The sequence below is a fragment of the Capra hircus genome, chromosome 25 (genome assembly GCF_001704415.2).
Source record: "Capra hircus breed San Clemente chromosome 25, ASM170441v1, whole genome shotgun sequence".
NCBI lineage: Eukaryota > Metazoa > Chordata > Mammalia > Artiodactyla > Bovidae > Capra > Capra hircus.
Window position 1 is genome coordinate 39098796 of NC_030832.1, and position 18489 is coordinate 39117284.

Below are 18489 nucleotides of genomic sequence, written 5' to 3' on the forward strand. Positions count from 1 at the left end.
TTCCAATTCTGAAGCAAATAACCTGTTTCTCATAGAAACAGAATGCTTTGTAGGTAGATGGGGAAGGAAAAACAAGTTAAGTCCACTTCCTTAAAAAAATTTTAAAAAACCTAAAAGCATTCAAGTTAACTGCAGAATTCCACTCTGATACTGTGGCAAGGCACAGCTCCCCTATAAAAATCCCTTGTGTTATATACCTAAACAATTTTTAAAAGGAAGCTACTCAAAACACAGAGCAGAACCACAGCCATGCCTGCTCCTTGAACGGCCACTGTTTACCAGAAGTCACCAGTCCTCAAAGATGCCTTCCACTCAATGGCACACGTTCGTTTCAGGAAAAAGGAAACGTAACCCTATGAAGATGACCTTTAGGAAGCAGTCAGGCTCCTGGCAAACAAGTTTTCTAACCACATTTCAGCCATGCAGATACACAGCTCTGTGGAGTTCGCAGAGTGAAGTACAAATGAAAAGGGAACAGATGCTTTGTTTAAATTGGTCCAGTGCGTCCAAGTTTCCATAAAATTGGGGGGAAAAAAAAGAGGTAACATTCTGGAAGCAGAGGAGAGCCAAGCAGAAGCGGCCATCCTGTGCCATCCTACTGAGGCCTCCAGTTTCAAATGGCTACGTTGAATGCATGGAGGATCAGTTGGCTGGGCTGTGTTTCAAAGCTTCCAGCACTGGCTGGTGTTGGAGAGCCATTTCCGGCTCTGAATTCATATATGGATAGTTTAGGAGATCCCTTCATTCTACTTCTTTCCCTTGGAAAGCTTAAGAAGAATTTTAAAGTTATCTACAGCAAAGTGCAAAGTGAATCTTAAAACACATTTTTTTTTTTTTGCCATACCGAGCCACTTGTGGGATCTTTATTCCCTGTTGTTTTTCGTATCCAACTCTTGCGGACCCCATGGACTGCAGCACGCCAGGCCTCCTTGTCCATCACCAACTCCCAGAGCTTATTCAAACTGATGTCCATTGAGTTGGTGATGCCATCCAACCATCTCATCCTCTGTCGTCCCCTTCTCCTCCCGCCTTCAATCTTTCCCAGTTTCAGGGTCTTTTCCAATGAGTCAGCTCTTCACATCAGGTGCCCAAAGACTGAAGCTTCAGCATCAGTCCCTCCAATGAATATTCAGAACTGATCTCTTTTAGGATGGACTGGTTGGATCTCCTTGCAATCCAAGGGACTCTCAAGGGTCCTCTCCAACACCACAGTTCAAAAGCATCAATTCTTTGGCGCTCAGCCTTCCTTATGGGCCCACTCTCACATTCATATGTGACTACTGGAAAAACCATCGCTTTGACTATATGCACCTTTGTCGGCAAAGTAATGTCTCTGCTTTTTAATAAACTGTCTAGATTTGTTATAGCTTTTCTTCCAAGGAGCATCTTTTAATTTTAATTAGTTCCCTGACCAGGGATCAAACATGGGTCCCCTGCAGTGCAGACTCAAGAGTCTTATCCACTGGACCACTAGGGAAGTCCCAACATTTCTTACTGTGTGAAATTACAGGAAATGGCTTATATGCATTTTAGAATACACACACAAAGCTCCAAAATACATGTGTTGCTTCCTAGCTATAAAATCAAGTCATGTAAGAATAACCAATGTAAACACAAGCTTCTTAATATTTTATTTTCTACAGGCTGGCAACTTCATAATCACTTCAAGATCTCAACATCCACTCCATGTGAAAAAGATTTCATGATTTCCAAATGTGAATAACCAAGTCCAAGATTTTGCACTGTACGCTGTTTCTAAATTTAAAGTGACTGTGCTGTCTAGTCCTTAAGAACAGAATCCATAAAGCAAAAAAGAAGAACATGCATATAGACGTCAGAACTTTTAAAACAGGCTTCCCTCAGTTTTCACTGCCAAAATGATACATTTAAAATATTTAAAATGAGAGATCCTTTTATAATTCAATCATGGAAACAACTTATTCAAATGAGTATCTTATTTCTCTAATTGCTTCAAAAATAGAATGGTTTATAGAAGGCCATCCTTCACAGTCCTGAAACTTCATAGGTTTCATACGCTACATTTATCAGCACCTTTCTACCCCAGAACTTTCCACAGGAGGGGCCACCTTCGGACAGAGCTGGAGACAGCACGGCACCAGAAGCAACGATGTCAGCAGTGGATGTACTAAAAAACAATGCGAGCAAAGACGCTACTGTGAGCTTTTCCACAAAGCTTTCATAAAAACACTTACCTTATTCTGACGTAACTATACGAAAACACTTCAAGTTAGTTTGTGTGTGCTAAGTCGCTTCAGCCGTGTTTGACTCTGAGACTTCATGGACCATAGCCCGCCAGGCTCCTCTGTCCACGGGATTCTCTAGGAAAGAGCACTGGAGTGGGTTGCCACGCCCTCTCTTCCCAATCCAGGGATCAGATCCACGTGGGTTTGATCACACCACCGTTTCCTGCCTTGGGGAGCAGATTCTTTACCACTAGTGCCACAAGTTAATTTAGTTAATGCTAATTAGGGAACTCTGAATTTGTTCTTTGCAACTGTTTGAAAATTCACATACTTGGAATTTACAAAAGAAAGAGAGCTGACATGTCATGGAAACCTCCATCTCAAAGTAGACTGAGTTTAAAACAACAAAAAAAGGGGGCGGTGGGGAGGGTGTTGACAAGAAAACTGATCCCATTCTAAAACACTGAAATGTGTCATCTCGCTTCCCCACCCGTTGGTGACTCTGAGGTGGAGAGTCCACTAGCCAGGGCTTGCTTCTGTCAGTTGGGTCGGTGTCCTTTTAGACTGGCTGCAGACCACTGTTTCACGAGGGTGAGCACCCGCTCCACAAGGAGCATAATACACTGTTTCACTCTATCTGGAGAGTTGAGTTCCAGAGTAATTTTACATTTTGCTTTTCATTCTCTGCTTCCAATCTTCTAAATCAGTGAACAACTTTTCGCAAACAGACTGAAGTATGAGGAAGGCTGCATTAATAATAAAGACAAGGGGAACCAAGACTACACACGTAAAATAAGGTATTTATTATGCTAAAGAACAGGTTTTATTTTTCATTTCCCCAGAACACTAAAATAGCACACAGCATGGTAATTTAGCACGCGATATAAACTGATAAATGCAATCAATACCTCCGGAAATGGGGCGTCTTCCTTTGGTCTCCTTAAAAACTGCTCTTCAGGGCGTTTCATCGAATTACCAGCACACGACAAAAGGGGTCAGCGCAGAAAAAGGTTAGTGCAGGAGACACCTCAACTCCTAGGAGCTGGCCATCTTCCGTAAGGGGAAATACTTGCTTTTTTTTTACCCCCCCTATGACTGCGCTCCGGCAGACAGGCTCAAGCTCATTTTTTATTTTGGGTTAACACTGCTAGGGTTCCTAGTTTGAGGGAGGGTTATCTAAAGGTAATGTCAATATTGCAACTTTCACCGTAGGGCCTCCATGTAAAATGCATGTCAAGTGGAAGGAAAGGGGTGTGAGAAATGATATCAGCTTTTGCTCAAATTATTCTACAAAACGCAGAAATGACAACAGCTTACCATCAACTTGGCTTGGCTCAGACCAAGCCCAGCAGGGTTGACTTTTACAAATATCTACTCTCGTCAGAGAACAGGCTGGAGAGGGAGTGCCTGGGACGGCGGCCCTGCCAGATGGTGCTGAAGGTAAACTCAAAGCTTGCTGTTACAGCTTTCGATTCTCATCTGATAGCTGTGTAAGGTAATGTCAATAACCTCCTTGACATGGCTTCCCAAGCCTAAATGTCTTTCAAGTACAGAGACTGCCTTCTGTATCAACCAGCTTTCTGTGGGTTCAAGTTCCACTGACTTTAAGTCTGTCTGGTCACACGAATCAAAGCCGGAGCTTCACTGCCGCGCCATGTGCGTCCAGAGTTTACACAAAAGAAAGCATTCAAGGACAGCGCTTAGTCTCACTATTTTTATTGGTCTGCCTGTACCTTAACCACGGCATAACAGATTTGCTCATTCAAAAGCTTGTGCAGCCAGTGACGCCACTGTTATCTGCAGATCATCTGAGGTACTTTTTTCCCATGAAAGCATTTTCTTGTATTCTACTCTTGGCTCTGAAAACATGGGCCCTGAACGGCCAGGGAAAACACTTTTCGTCTCATCATTCAAGAATATTAGGGGAAGAGCATGCAGCAGGATGGATCGCAGGCAAGAGGGCGCCGACGCAGAGTCCAGCTTCTCCAGGAGAGCACGGGGCGGGTCAAACTCAGAAACCCCCTTTGCGGACCCTCTCTGCCGGCCCAGCAGTCCTGACCCCCGGGGCTCTCTGCCGAGGCTCCATCCTCCGTGGCCGCCAGGGGGCCTGGGCACTGCCCGCGGCCAGTCCGTGCCCGGAGCCTCCCCGACGCCGCGGGCCAGCCCGGCACTCCGCTCCCCTGCCGGAGCCGAGGGCAGACCCGCAGGGTTGCTCTGCGCAGCCGCTGAGGCCGAGTTTCTCCGTACTGCTGCTTGCCACCGCGGAAGCGCTTCGAGGCCACTGCGAGGCGAGGGGCTGGCGCCACGCGGGTCACGCTTTGTTTCCAGTGATGACTCCTCCTTTCCTGGATCTCCCCGGGCATCGACCGCAGGCCTCCTCGCCCAGGAAGCGGCATCTGCTGGGCCAGGGCTCGCCTCCTGCCTTCTCTCGCTCCACAGTTCTCTGCACGAGGCTCTGTCCGAGGCGGCGCCCGCTCCCTGCTCCTCCGCAAGGTGGGTGCAGAGAGGCGTGCGTCTGTCCCTCATGCTGTGTCTCTGACACCCTGAGCCCCAGGACACGCCCGTCAGTCCGCGGAAGGTCTTCAGTGGATCTCAATGTGAACCTGGAAAAGACCAACAAATTACAGGGTAATAATGAAGACGGCATCTCGGCAGAGTCCACACACACCAGGTATTTCCCAGCAAATACGAAGGTCCCTGACAGTATCCGGTACCAAGGATTCCCACACTGTGATAGAAAACAGGATGTCAACCTACCAATTAGCAAATCACAACGAAAAGAACAGTACTTGATTAATGCAGTATTTCCTGAAATACTTAAATATGCACTGAGGCTCTGTACTTTTCATGGCAATGTAGTTATTTGTGCAGGTTCAATAAAAAGCGGCTCCCTTTAACCAGGATAAACTAGATGACTCAATCAAGCAACCAAGGCCTCACCCAGAGTGTCCTATTTGAGAATGAGATTCAGTGACTCAGGCAGGGCAAGCCACTTCTAAGGAATGGACAACTTTACTTATGCTGTTGCTGGGTTGCTAAGTCATGTCTGACTCTTTGGGACCCCATGGACTATATATAGCCCACCAGGCTCCTCTGTCCACGGATCTTCCCCACCCAGGGACTGAACTGACATCTTCTGTATCAGCAGGCAGATTCTTTACGGCTGAGCCACCGGGGAACCTCATGTCTACTCAGGGCATAATCTATACAAGGATGACTATTATTCTATATAACACTGACACAAATACATTCGGGCAGCATAAAGCTATATGCAAACATAAGGTGCAATTATTTTTTTGTATTTTGAATATTTATTTGGTGGCGCCAGATCTTCAGTTGCGGTGTGTGAGACCTAGTTCCCTTACCTGGGATGGGCCTAGTTCCCTTCCGCTGGGAGGGTGGAGTCCTCGCCACTGGACCATCACGGACATCCCCAGTTCTTTTTTTTTTTTAATTGCTATACAACTGACATAAAATATATTAGTTTCAGTTGTTCAGTTCAGTCGCTCAGTCGTGTCTGACTCTCTGCGACCCCATGAATCGCAGCACGCCAGGCCTCCCTGTCCATCACCAACTCCCGGAGTTCACTCAGACTCACGTCCGTCGAGTCTGTGATGCCATCCAGCCATCTCATCCTCTGTCGTCCCCTTCTCCTCCTGCCCCCAATCCCTCCCAGCATCAGAGTCTTTTCCAATGAGTCAACTCTTCGCATGAGGTGGCCAAAGTACTGGAGTTTCAGCTTCAGCATCAGTCCTTCCAGTGAACACCCAGGACTGATTTCCTTTAGGATGGACTGGTTGGATCTCCTTGCAGTCCCAAGGGACTCTCAAGAGTCTTCTGCAACACCACAGTTGAAAAGCATCAATTCTTCGGCGCTCAGCTTTCTTTCACAGTCCAACTCTCACATCCATACATGACCACTGGAAAAACCATAGCCTTGACTAGACGGACTTTTGTTGGAAAAGTAATGTCTCTGCTTTTTAATGTGCTATCTAGGTTCGTACAACCTAGTAATTCAATGTCTGTATATAGCACTGCAAGAAGTCAACACCACAGCTGTACCTGGTGGTGCAACTCCAGTTACAAAGCACAGCCAACGCTCTCACGGTTCACCAAGGCAACCTAACTTCTCGCAAATTAACTCTCCAAAGCATGTTATTTTAAACCTTACGTTTAATTTTACTGATCTAAATATATTAAAAATGACCGTTTTCCTGAAATGGAAGCATTCCTAAACATATTTTAATACATATTAGAACAGGTTTTTTTTTAATTCTTAAGAAAAATAGGTCATTTAATATGGGCCAACTCTTAGGAAAACTGGGTTCTAACTACTTTTATTATATCCTTATAGGATAACTTAGTACAGTCCAGAAAGGTGAAGTGTTGTCAGAATTGTTACAATATTTTAAATGAGATACCAGTATTTTGGCCAACACACGCGAAGAGCTGACTCATTGGAAAAGACTCTGATGCTGGGAGGGATCGGGGGCAGGAGGAGAAGGGGACGACAGAGGATGAGATGGCTGGATGGCATCACTGACTCGATGGACGTGAGTCTGAGTGAACCCCGGTAGTTGGTGATGGACAGGGAGGCCTGGCGTGCTGCGATTCATGGGGTCGCAAAGAGTCGGACACGACTCAGCGACTGAACTGAACTGAACTGAATGTAATCATACCTTTGATAATGACAAAGTAATCATGTACTCAACCCTGAATATGCAATGGAAGGACTGATGCTGAAGCTAAAGCTTCAATACTTTGGCTACCTGATGTGAAGAGCCAACTCACTGGAAAAGACCCTGATGCTGGGAAAGACTGACAGCAGGAGGAGAAGGGGCGGACAGAGGATGAGATGGTTGGATGGCATCATCGACTCAATGGCTATGAATCTGAGCAAACTCCGGGAAATAGAGGAGCGTGGCGTGCTGCAGTCCACGGGGTGGGCGAGAGTCGGACACAACTTAGCCACTGAACAACAGTAACAAATAACAAGAGCCTAAGCTGCTCACGTGAGATCTAGCTCTTCAGTCAACTCAGTAATAAACTAGGTATTCAGTTCTTTACAGAAAGACTTCAGTAGGTGAGCTAGACACTCTTGGCTGTGAGCCCTCAACCAGATGACTTTTGATATTACTTATACACTGAGAGCCAGAAATAACTTTCAAGTAATTTCTAAACAGAATCATCCATGCAGCATCCTCTGTGGTTCCCCCTCCCTGTACTGAACGTGTATTGGTACACTGTATCTCGCCCGATAAAGCACGCACAATTACACCATGAGCCGTCCTCGGCCCAGCTACCATCTCCCACCCCTCAACCCCCAGATCTACAAAGCAATGAGCAGCATAAACTACGGCAAACTGACTTATCCACAAACACCGAGAGCCCTTCCCCCTAAATGAGGGAAGTCTATTCTGAAATTCTAGACAGTGTGATTCAGGACGTTCCCAGTGGTTCAGGGGTTAAGAATCCGCCTGCCAACACAGGGGGCACAGGTTCGATTCCTGGTCCGGAAGTTCCCACGTGGAGCAGGGAACTAGGTCCATGTGCCACAGTGAAGACCCAGCGCAGCCAAAATTAAATTAAAAATAAATAAAAACACAGTATGGGGCAAGAGAAACAAAGTGCAGGGCTGGGCGTCAATTCCTGAGCTCACTCCTTACCTCCCTCACCAGTGCCTGCCCCCTGCCCCGCCCCAGAAACAGACTACGGTTGAATACACAGCGGCTGCGGGGGCTAGGTGTGGAGGGAATAGGCTGTCGGTCGGGCCCACGGCCTCGGGGCAACAGGAGCAACCTGGTCCTGGCGGGCGCCCAGCTGGGCGACAGCAGGCCTGACCCGATTCGGCAGCTGCGCCCTCTGGGGCGGTCACCTTACCCTCCCCAACCTGCGCTATTCATGGCTTCAGGGACGCGATGGTCTGGATACCATTGCTCTGGAAACTAAAAATACCCCCACCTCTGTGCCGCTGCCAGCCAGCCAGCAACGCTATTCCCGAAGGGGGCTGGGGGCTGGGTTAGGCGGGGGACACAGCTGAACACAGGGCAGCTGCTCAGCCGGACGACCACCGGCGTGGAGCGGGCCCCTGCCTGGTCACGGCTCACGCACTGCACTCCAAGGCCACCTGGCTTCACGGCTGGTTTTTTTATTTGAAGTACAGCTGACTTACAATATTACGCACAGCACAGCGACTCAGTGTTTTTACAGACAATACTCTAATGAAAGTTACTACAGGAGGTGCCTATACAACATATCCTGTTGCTTCCCTGTTTTATACACATGGTAGTCTGAACTGTTAATCCTGTAGCCCTAATCTGCCCTCCCCACTTCGGTACCCACTGGTCTGTCTCTGCTTTGCACGAACATTCGCTTGTGCTGTTTTCCCATTCCACCTCGGAGTGACGCCTCGCACTCCCAGCTCTCGGAGGCGGCGTCAGCTGACCTGCCCGCCGCTGAGCTCACCGTGAAAGCATCTGAGACAAACTGCTCTGCTGGGTACATCGCTCAGAGGACGAGCGAGAGGAAGGGCCGGGCACCTCTGTGCCACCCCCAAGCACCAGCGCATGGAGTCGGCCACACGGACCCAGTCCCTGCTGTGAACCACACAGCATGTCCACGCCATCCCCTCATGCTAGGCGCCTCTGCGGCCGCCACCCAGAGGCTCCAGGGTGCGCCCACCCGGCCGGGCAAGAGGCGGGAGGGTGGGCCGAGCAAGGCGGCGCCTGCTGTCCTGCATGAGGACTCTTCGGGTGGATGCACCCAGCCTGTTCTGTGGCCACAGCCCGGGGCAGCCGAGAGACAGCTGCTGTGCGCATCATTATCAGCAAGCGCATCAGAGCAAGGACTCCCTGGTGGTCCAGTGACTAAGACGCCACGCTCCAAATTCAGGGCACCCGGGTTCGATCCTGAGTCAGGGAACTAGATCCCGCCTGCCGCAACTAAGAGTTCGCATGCCACAACCAAGATCCAGGGCAGTCAAAATTAGTTAATTTTTTTTAAAAAGTGTGTCAGAGGGAACCAGTGACAAAATGCAACTGAGGGAGTCAGTCAAACAGAGGCCAGAGAAGTGACCCCTGGATGACCCAAAGTGGCCCAAGCGTGGACCAGCATCGCTGTCGGGGACAGATGTGGAGGTCCAGGAGGGAGCGGCCGCGGGCTGGGAGCTGTCAGGGGCCCCGACACCGCCCGAGGAGGCACCCAGCACGCTGAGCTCCAAGGAGGGCGAGCTGGCGATGACTGTAAAGATTCCTTACTAATGACTATGACGTTTCCTTGGGGAATTCCACACCTGCGGCACTTTCTGCTGCAGATTCAATCAGCAAGTGTTCACGGAGCCCCTAAGCTAGGCCAGCACTGTTCTGAGCACAGCGATGGGGACAGCGCACCGAGCAAATAAAGAAGGGTCCGTCCTCCGGAGGCTTGCTTTCCAGTGAACGTAGGGACGAGGACAAAACTGTCACACGCACAAGCTTCCTTGTGGCAGGTAGAGAGAGATCAGTTTGGATCGACACCGTACACCATACGCCAGGAGCAACTCCAATGTTTTACATGTAAAAGCAAAACATGATGTATTAGTACCAGAATAAATTACAACTGAATTCCTTGTATTGTTAGAGTTGGGAGGGCCTTTCTAACTAGGACAAAACCCAAAAGTCAGAAATGACGTTAAATTTCACTACAAAGAATTTCAATATGGCAAAAACACTGTAAGCAAAATGAAAATCATAGTAACTGGAAAATTTTTTCAACTCTTATCAACAGACAGCTCTTATCTGACAAAGCTTCAAGAAACCCGCCAACAACCCAGCAGAAAAAAGGGCAAAGAACAGGTACAGTTCACACAAAAAGAGAGGCAAACAAGCACTTCTCTCACACCACCTCATCCGTTAAGGCAGGCAAGCTGGTTGGCTCAAATGCCAAGATATGCCCACAATGCAACCTCCTCCAGGGCCTCCCTGGCATCACCGTGATGGGTCACCAACACTCCTCTCTCCCGCTCATCTGAGGGTCTCCCTGCTGCCTCCTCCACTCTCACCAGGAAGTAAGAGGGATTTTTTTGAATTGCTTGAATACAAAGTTACCACGTGACCCAGCAGTTCCAACCCTAGGCATATAACCAAGAGAAATGAACACGTATGCCAGGACTTCTCTAGTGGTCCAGCGGATGGAATCTGCTTGCCCATGCGCGTGGCAGGGGACACAGGTTCGACCCCTGGTCCTGGAAGATCCTGTGCCTCAAAGCAACTAGGCCCGTGCTCCACAGCTTCGGAGCACAAAAGCCCTGGAGCCCAAGCTCGGCAACAGGCAAAGCCCCTGCAACGAGACGCTTGGGCGCGGCAGCTAGAGAGCAGCCCTCGCAGCACCGGAGACCCAGCTCAGCCAGAAAGAGGACAGACATTCAGAAACTGTTAGAGCAGCCGAACGCTGCCGCTACGACCAAGAGCATAATCTCTCGTCTGCTGCTTCTTTTAAACCTGCAGTGAAGTACACATAAAGGCTACCATCCATCACCACCACACGGCTCTGGGATGCTTTCATTCAAATGAGAAGCATCTTCATTCAGCAACTCCTGCTCCCCCTTCTCCAGCCCCTGGCCACCACCTTCTATGTTCTGCCTCTTTGAATGACGTCCCTTGAGTCCATCCAAGTTGTAGCAGGTGTGAGAACTTCGTTCCTTTCCAAAGCTGAGTAAGATTCCACGGAAGGCGCACGCGTTCTGTTTGTCCTCTCACGTGCTGACGCCTGAATCGTCGACAGTCCTGCCGGGAACACTGGAGCACGGGCGCCTGCGTCCCTGCCTTGGGCTCTCTGCAGTGCGCGCCTACCAGTGAGGCCGCTGGGCCATGCAGCGATCCTGTACTCAGCTTTCTGAGGACCTGCTAAACTGCTTCCCAAGACCACCTGACCTGCCTCCCGAGAAACCTGTATGCAAGTCAAGAGGCAACAGTTAGAACTGGACATGGAACAGACTGGTTCCAAATCTGGAAAGGAGTACGTCAGGGCTGTGTATTGCCACCCTGCTTATTTCACTTATATGCAGAGTACATCATGAGAAACACTGGGCTGGAGGAAGCACAAGCTGGAATCAAGATTGCGGGGAGAAATATCAATCACCTCAGATATGCAGATGACACCACCCTTATGGCAGAAAGTGAAGAGGAAATAAAGAGCCTCTTGATGAAAGTGAAAGAGGAGAGTGAAAAAGTTGGCTTAAAACTCAATATTGAGAAAACTAAGATCACAGCATCCGGTCCCATGACTTCATGGCAAAAAGCTGGGGGAAACAATGGAAACAGTGACAAGACTTTTATATTTTGGGCTCCAATATCACTGCAGATGGTGAATGCAATCATGAAATTAAAAGACGCTTGCTCCCTGGAAGAAAAGCTATGACCAACCGAGACAGCATATTAAAAAGCAGAGACACTACCAACAAAGGTCCGTCTAGTCAAAACTATGGTTTTTCCAGTAGTCACGTATGGATGCGAGAGTTGGGCTATAAAATAAAGAAAGCTGAGCACCGAAGAATTGATGCTTTTGAACTGTGGTGTTGGAGAAGACTCTTGAGAGTCCCTTGGACTGTAAGTAGATCGAACCAGTCAATCCTAGGGGAAATCAGTCCTGAATATTCAGTGGAAGGACTGATGCAGAAGCTGAAACTCCAATACTTTGGTCACCTAATGTGAGGAACTGACTCATTGGAAAACACTGATGCTGGGAAAGACTGAAGGCAGGAGAAGACGACAGAGGATGAGATGGTTGGACGGCATCACCAACTCAATGGACATGAGTGTGAGTAAACTCCGGGAGTTGGTGATGAACAGGGAGGCCTGGCGTGCTGCAGTCCACGGGGTGGCAAACAGTGGGACACGACTGAGCGAGTGAACTGCCCCGGAACTGCTCCCACAGCGACCGTACCACCTCCCACTCCTCCCAGCAGTGCTGCTGCGGCTGCTGCTGCGTCGCTTCAGTCGTGTCCGACTCTGTGCGACCCCACAGACAGCAGCCCGCCAAGCTCCCCCGTCCCTGGGATTCTCCAGGCAAGAATACTGGAGCGGGTTGCCATTTCCTTCTCCAATGCATGAAAGTGAAAAGTGAAAATGAAGTCGCTCAGTTGTGTCCGACTCTTAGCGACCCCATGGACTGCAGCCCTCCAGTGCACAGGGGTCTAATTTCTCCACATCCTCGCTGTCCCTCCCTGCATAAGAGCCGGTCTCAGCGTGATTCTGACTTGCAGTTTCCCAATTTTTTCCCCCCAGCACTGGGTTTTATTGCCTCCCTGGCAGAAGAGAGTCCTCCTGGGGGCAGGGCCAGGTCAGGCAAGGGCTGGGCATGGGAAGCTGCTCAGCCTGTGTAGCTGGGCTCAGATTTGGAGCCGGAGCAGTGAGTAGAGGCTCCCGGGGACGAAGCCTGGCCTGGGGGTCCCCAGGCCCAGGTGAGATTCTGCCAGTGACAAACAAGCAGTCACTCGCCTTCCAGGCCCACAAGTGTCCCTGGGACAGGACGGGAGGAGATGGGGGGAGACGGCAGGAGCCGTGAGTCTCAGGGAGAGAAGGTGGCCCGCGTGGGTCTGTGAGGGCCCAGCAGCAGGGAGACGCCACGTTTGCATCCTGCAGGGCTGGGATGGGAAGCAGAGCCTGGCCACCAGGGCCCCTTCTCTGGGCATCCCACGGGGCCACAAGGCTCAAGTGCATAGACTGGGGCTCGGGGCTCATAAGTCACTGCAACCATGTCTTAGGTCCTCACCATGGCCGATGGCCTGGCTGCCCACAAACACGTTCCAACTGCCCCATCTTTTCCTGGGTTTACTTGCCATTGGTATATCTTCTTTGGAGAAATGTCTATTCAAGTCCTTTGCCGATGTTTGAATTGGGTGGTTGTTGCCGAGTTGTAAGAGTTCTTCATATGTTTTGAACATTAATCCTTGTCAGATATACAGTTTGCAAATATAGGTGAGCCTTGAACAACGCAGGGGCTGGCATGTCGACACTCCACAATGGAAAAATCCTCACACGGTTCTCAGGCAGCCCTCCCCCAAAGTACCCAGTGACCACCTTGCCTGCGCCTCCCCACCCCACCTCACACCTCAAATGGCCAAATAAACCCCACGCTCTACAGCCAGAGTGTTCAGCTCCCACGGTTCTCTAAAGCTGTGCTGCCTGTGGACGACGACCCGACGGCACGTCTGGCAAGCCGCCCGTGGGGCCTGTTTCCTCGCTCTCCGTTCTGCCTGCGCCTCGCATCCGGAGCCAACCTCCCGCCTCCACAGTGCACTCACCCTCAATCACGCCAGTGCACACTCCTCGTTAGGAAACCTGTATCTGAGTAACCTTTCCAGGGCTTCCCCTACCGGCTTACAGCAACTGAGAGATCTGGAAAGCCTCTCCATCATGACAGGAATGGAGTCCTTCGCTCCTTACTGACAGGAAGCCAGCCTCAGCACTCTCGCAGCGACAACAGCGGCTGCAAGACCAGATTGATTCGGTGATCCCAAAAGCCCCTTCTGAAAGGAGAACCCAGCAGTGAGAGCGTCTTGGAGTTCTAAGGGCCAGGGAGGAGTGTTTGAGGCGGCAAGAACAGCGAGTGCAAATGCCCAGGGGCAGGAAGAGGCTTGGCGCCTGCAGAGAGGAGACAGGAAAACATACGAGCAAGCAAGGAACAAGCCAGGGAGATGTCAGAAGGGTGGACAGAAGTCAAATCTACAGGACAGAAACACGTGAACTGCATTCCACGTGCAGTGGGAAGCAGTTTGGGTTTTTTTTTTTTCTTGTAAGGAATGACACAATCTGATTTATACTTTTAAAAGACGTCTCCAAGGGCCCTGGGGAGAACGGATAGAGGCACCTTGGCAGCTTGGACTAGAGGGGTGGTCAAAAGTAACTAAGTGGACATATCAGAAAGGTGAGATTTTATGGTACACAACTGGCTATTTTCAACATCATGTTGATTTTCTCTTACTTGTGACTACGTGCTAAGTGTGTGCTAAGTCACTTCAGTCGTGTCCAACTCTTTGTGACCCTACGGACTGTAGCCCCTCCAGGCAAGAATACTGGAGGATGCTGCTATCTCCTCCTCCAGGGGATCTTCCCACCCTCATCCCTTAATGTCTCCTTCGTTGGCAGGCAGGTTCCTTACCACTTAGTGCCGCCTGGGAAGCCTGCAAATTATACAAGTAACTCCAGAACTAAAGTCTCCAAAGTGGAGCTTGAGGGTCAGATAGAGCCTCCTGACACATTCTGCTTTGCCCACAAAGGTGACTTTTTTGTTGTGTTGATATTTAAAAATTAGGATTTCCACTTTCTCTTGGAAATGGCTGCCTCTGGCACACAGCAGTTGGCTGGTGACAACAGGCTGGAGCACAGGCTTTCTGGCTTATTTCTGTCCCTACTCCTAGCACTTTCTTTGCTCATTGATACAACCTACTGGAAACATACCTGAGTTTCTGACTCCTTTGGCACCACTTAAGGATGCTTGGACTGCAAGGAGATCCAACCAGTTCATTCTAAAGGAGATCAGCCCTGGGATTTTTTTGGAAGGAATGATGCTAAAGCTGAAACTCCAGTACTTTGGCCACATCATGGAAGAGTTGACTCATTGGAAAAGACTCTGATGCTGGCAGGGATTGGGGGCAGGAGGAGAAAGGGACGACAGAGGATGAGATGGCTGGATATCATCACCGACTCGATGGACTTGAGTTTGAGTGAACTCCGGGAGTTGGTGATGGACAGGGAGGCCTGGCGTACTGCAATTCATGGGGTCGCAAAGAGTCGGACACGACTGAGCGACTGAACTGAACTGAAGGATGCTACAAGCCCCTATTCACACAAAAGAATCTCGATTTGGACACTGAAATAGAGAGGCAGGTTCATCCCAACTCACCTTAACTCAATTTTGGTCAATAAGGGGTTTTACATCACCAGTGAGAGGCTTTGAGACAATTATATTCTGATACTGCCTGCCAATGCAATAGACATAGAGACTTTCAGTCCCTGGATTGGGAAGATTCCCTGGAGGAGGGCAAGGAAACCCACTCCAGTATTCTTGCCTGGAGAACCCCATGCACAGAGGAGCCTGGTGGGCTACAGTCCATGGGGTCCCAAAAAGTCAGACAGGACTGAAGTTACTTAGCACACAGGCACAGTCAAACCAAAGGGAAAAAAGAAAGCACCTGCCCCGCCCACGTCAATACCGCACAGTCCTGCTCAGGCTTCCCCTAAGTACTGTCAGACCCTAAGCTCTTGGAGAACAGGGACCTGTCCATCACAGAGCCCTAGGCGACACAGCAGACGCTCCACAATGTGTAAATGGAACCCAGAGATGCTCAGCACTTGGCCATCTATGACACACTCGGGAAGGAATAAATCTCAATTTGACGGGTTTTCCATTCCGTCAGAAAAAGGCATCTGGAATTTGCGGGAGGTAGAAATGTCAATCCCTGATAGCAAAGATGATCTCCAGGGTGCTGGGTGTGTGGGTGTGTGTACTATTTCACATCTGAACTGTTTCAGGCCTCTGAACCTTTGCCTCTCTACGTCTTTACACCTCGTTTTCTTCTCATCACCACCCCCACTCCTTTCACCACCAACACCCTCCACCCCGGGCCAGGATAAACATGGATACCTCTATCAGAACATCGATTAACATCCATTAATTTACCTTAAGCTTGCATCGCTTTGAAAGCTTCATAAAGTTTGGGAACTAGAAAAGTCAACGGTAAACGCACTCCCCGCCCCCGCACCCCCAATCAGTCATTTTCACAATTTCCTCTTCAGGGCCGGGGCCTTCCGACCCCAAGAGCCCGCTGTAGGACCTTACTCGAGGCCTGCCGCTCCACGTCCCCACCCCACCCCGCCTCTTCTGCGAAAACAGGGTCAACAATGACTTCTGCGGGAGAAAGGCACGGTGCTGAGCCACACACTCGGCATCCAGCCTGGCACCTTCCGGCGGCATCTTCACGGCCTGGGCGAGGGTGGCCCGGGCCGTGCGAGGCGGACCGGCGCTCGGGGACGATCCGGGGCAGGGGGACGACAGGGGGTCGGGCGGGCGCGCCTCACCCACCTGCAGACGGACGTTGAGCATCATGGAAGCCACGATGTACAGATAGGGGAAGTTGATGCGCAAGCGCCAGGCCAGGTCGAAGAAGATGAGCAGCGTGCGGGTCAGCCCCTTGCAGAAGACCCCATAAGAGCGGGCGGCGGCCGAGCGCGACAGCCGGACAGCCAGGCCCGACAGAGCCGCCGCCATATAGACCGGCGCCCGCCGCCGCCGCCCGCCCGCCGCGCACCGACCGGCCGCTGGACCCGGGCCGCCGGGCGCGCCGAAGCCCGGCCGCCCGCCCTCTCGGCGCCGCGACGCCCCCGAGCCTCCGCCCCGGCCGCTGGCCCGCGCTGAGGGAGCGAAGGAGGCGGCGGCGAGGCCGGCGGGCGGGCGGGCGGGCCGCGGGGAGGCGAGTCGGCGCGTCACGCTCCCGGGAAGCGCCTCAGCGAGCCGGCGCCAGGTCCCAGCCCGGCTGCGCGGCCTGACGTCACAATGCCGGCGCCGAGCCGGCGTCTATGGCCCCGCCCCAGGCCACACCCCTGCCCCGCCCCTGTTCACCTTGGCCCAGGTGAGAAGCGCATGCGTGGGCTAGGTGGCGCGAAGAGGCCGGCTGATGCGCTGTGTTCTTCCGCCCCCTAGTGGTACGCCAGAAAATAAAACACAAGGAGGTGCTGAACGGTGGGTTTAGGGTGAATGGGCTTAGCGCTGCCGAACGTTCAAGTTATTAAAATGGTAAAGTTTTGGGTTATGCTTGTCTTACCACAGTGAAAAAAAGAAACAAAATAGTTTCTTGGGCCAAACAGGGAGAACTTACTCCTCAGGTGGATTACAGTGTCAACTCATATATTGATAATAATCAGATTTTAATAATCAGATTAATTACGAAACCTCTAATGTAAAAGGGTTTCCCTGGTGGCTCAGACGGTAAAGAATCCGCCTGCAAACGCAGGCGGATTGGGTTGGATCCCTGTGTCCGAAAGGTCCCCTGGAGGAGGGTATGGCAACCCACTCCAGTATTCTTGCCTGGAGAATTTCACAGAGGAGCCTGGCGGGCTACAGTCCATGGGGTCGCAAAGAGTCGCACACGACTGAGCGACTTTCACTTTCACTGATGTTAAAAGTAAAAAAGTTCAAACTTTCAAAACTTCTAGTCTTCTGAGGTTTTGAGGGGATTTTTTTTGACAGTGAGTTTTTACATTCCTACTTAAGCATATAGATTTCTATTAAACATTTGTAGGGCTTTGAAGGTAAATACTTTCTCATATCACACAGTATTTCATGTTATTACTTATGCCCACCCAAGAGAAAGTCTGGGAATTTGGTATAGGTGGGGAAAATGTTTAATTGGTTAAATGAAAAGCAAGTCTTAAGTCCTTTAAGAAAGCCACAGTAGAAAGTGACAGTGTAAGAATGGATCTAAATGTGTTTTAATTTAAAGCTCCTTTGCTTTAAATAGATTTGTAGTAATCATTTAAAAAAATCATTTAAAAGAACTCCGCAGCGGTCGGGCGGGGAGGTGGGGGGCGGGGGCGGCGCACGGGCGGGATCCCAGCTTCCACTGCAAGAGACACAAGGTCTCTCCCTGGTCAGGGGACATGCAGAGCCACATATCCAAAAAAAAAAAAGAAGAAGAAGCAGAAGAAATTCTGTACTCTGAAATGAATCTATATTCAAAATATTTTTTAAACCTGAATTTTTTCCATCCGTAATTCAATGGGGAAAATTATAAACTACGTAAGACTTATCTGCTGCTGCTACTGCTAAGTCACTTCAGTCGTGTCCGACTCTGTGCGTCTAGCAGTGTCATTTTAACTATTCTTTAGCGTTATCATTTTTCTTTCTATGTCTACTGTTTTAAAAAGAATTGTACTTTTTGATGTTCCATTATACTCTTTTCACTACCCATTATGTTTTGGGCCAAGAAATAGATATTTGAAGGATTTTAGCTTTGGACTAGCTTTATTATTATGAAAACAATGTTTTTTCAAAGGATTTGCACAAACCTTTCATTTCCCTTATTTCTGCAGCATAGCATTTTGCCGTATTTGTCACTGACTTTAAAAAGCTCGCTTCCCTTTTTTTTGTGAGCAGCGTTTTCCTTTCACTGCACAGTGGGTGCTGTCTTTGAAGATGACGGAACTGCTGAATTATGGTTGTTTTTCAAAACATCGCCTCCCAGAAGCAAAATGAACACTTCTTTATACAGTGTTTTAAGAAACTAAATTTTAAAGGCTAGGGTCTTTCA

The 18489-nt window shown here is 49.9% G+C and overlaps 1 protein-coding gene across 2 annotated transcripts; it reads right to left on the reverse strand.

Moving 5' to 3' along the window:
* Nucleotides 2985–16637, reverse strand: FAM220A (family with sequence similarity 220 member A). Of its 2 annotated transcripts, none has more exons than XM_018040920.1 (2): nucleotides 16266–16637; nucleotides 2985–4807 (listed from the first exon to the last, which is right to left on the reverse strand). In XM_018040920.1, exon 2 carries the CDS (start codon nucleotides 4728–4730, stop codon nucleotides 3963–3965), a length of 768 nt encoding a protein of 255 aa, XP_017896409.1. In that variant the 5' UTR covers nucleotides 4731–4807; nucleotides 16266–16637; the 3' UTR covers nucleotides 2985–3962. The 2 variants fall into 2 exon arrangements, with proteins under 2 accessions (XP_017896409.1, XP_017896410.1); XM_018040921.1 differs by lacking the exon at nucleotides 16266–16637 and adding an exon at nucleotides 9593–10492.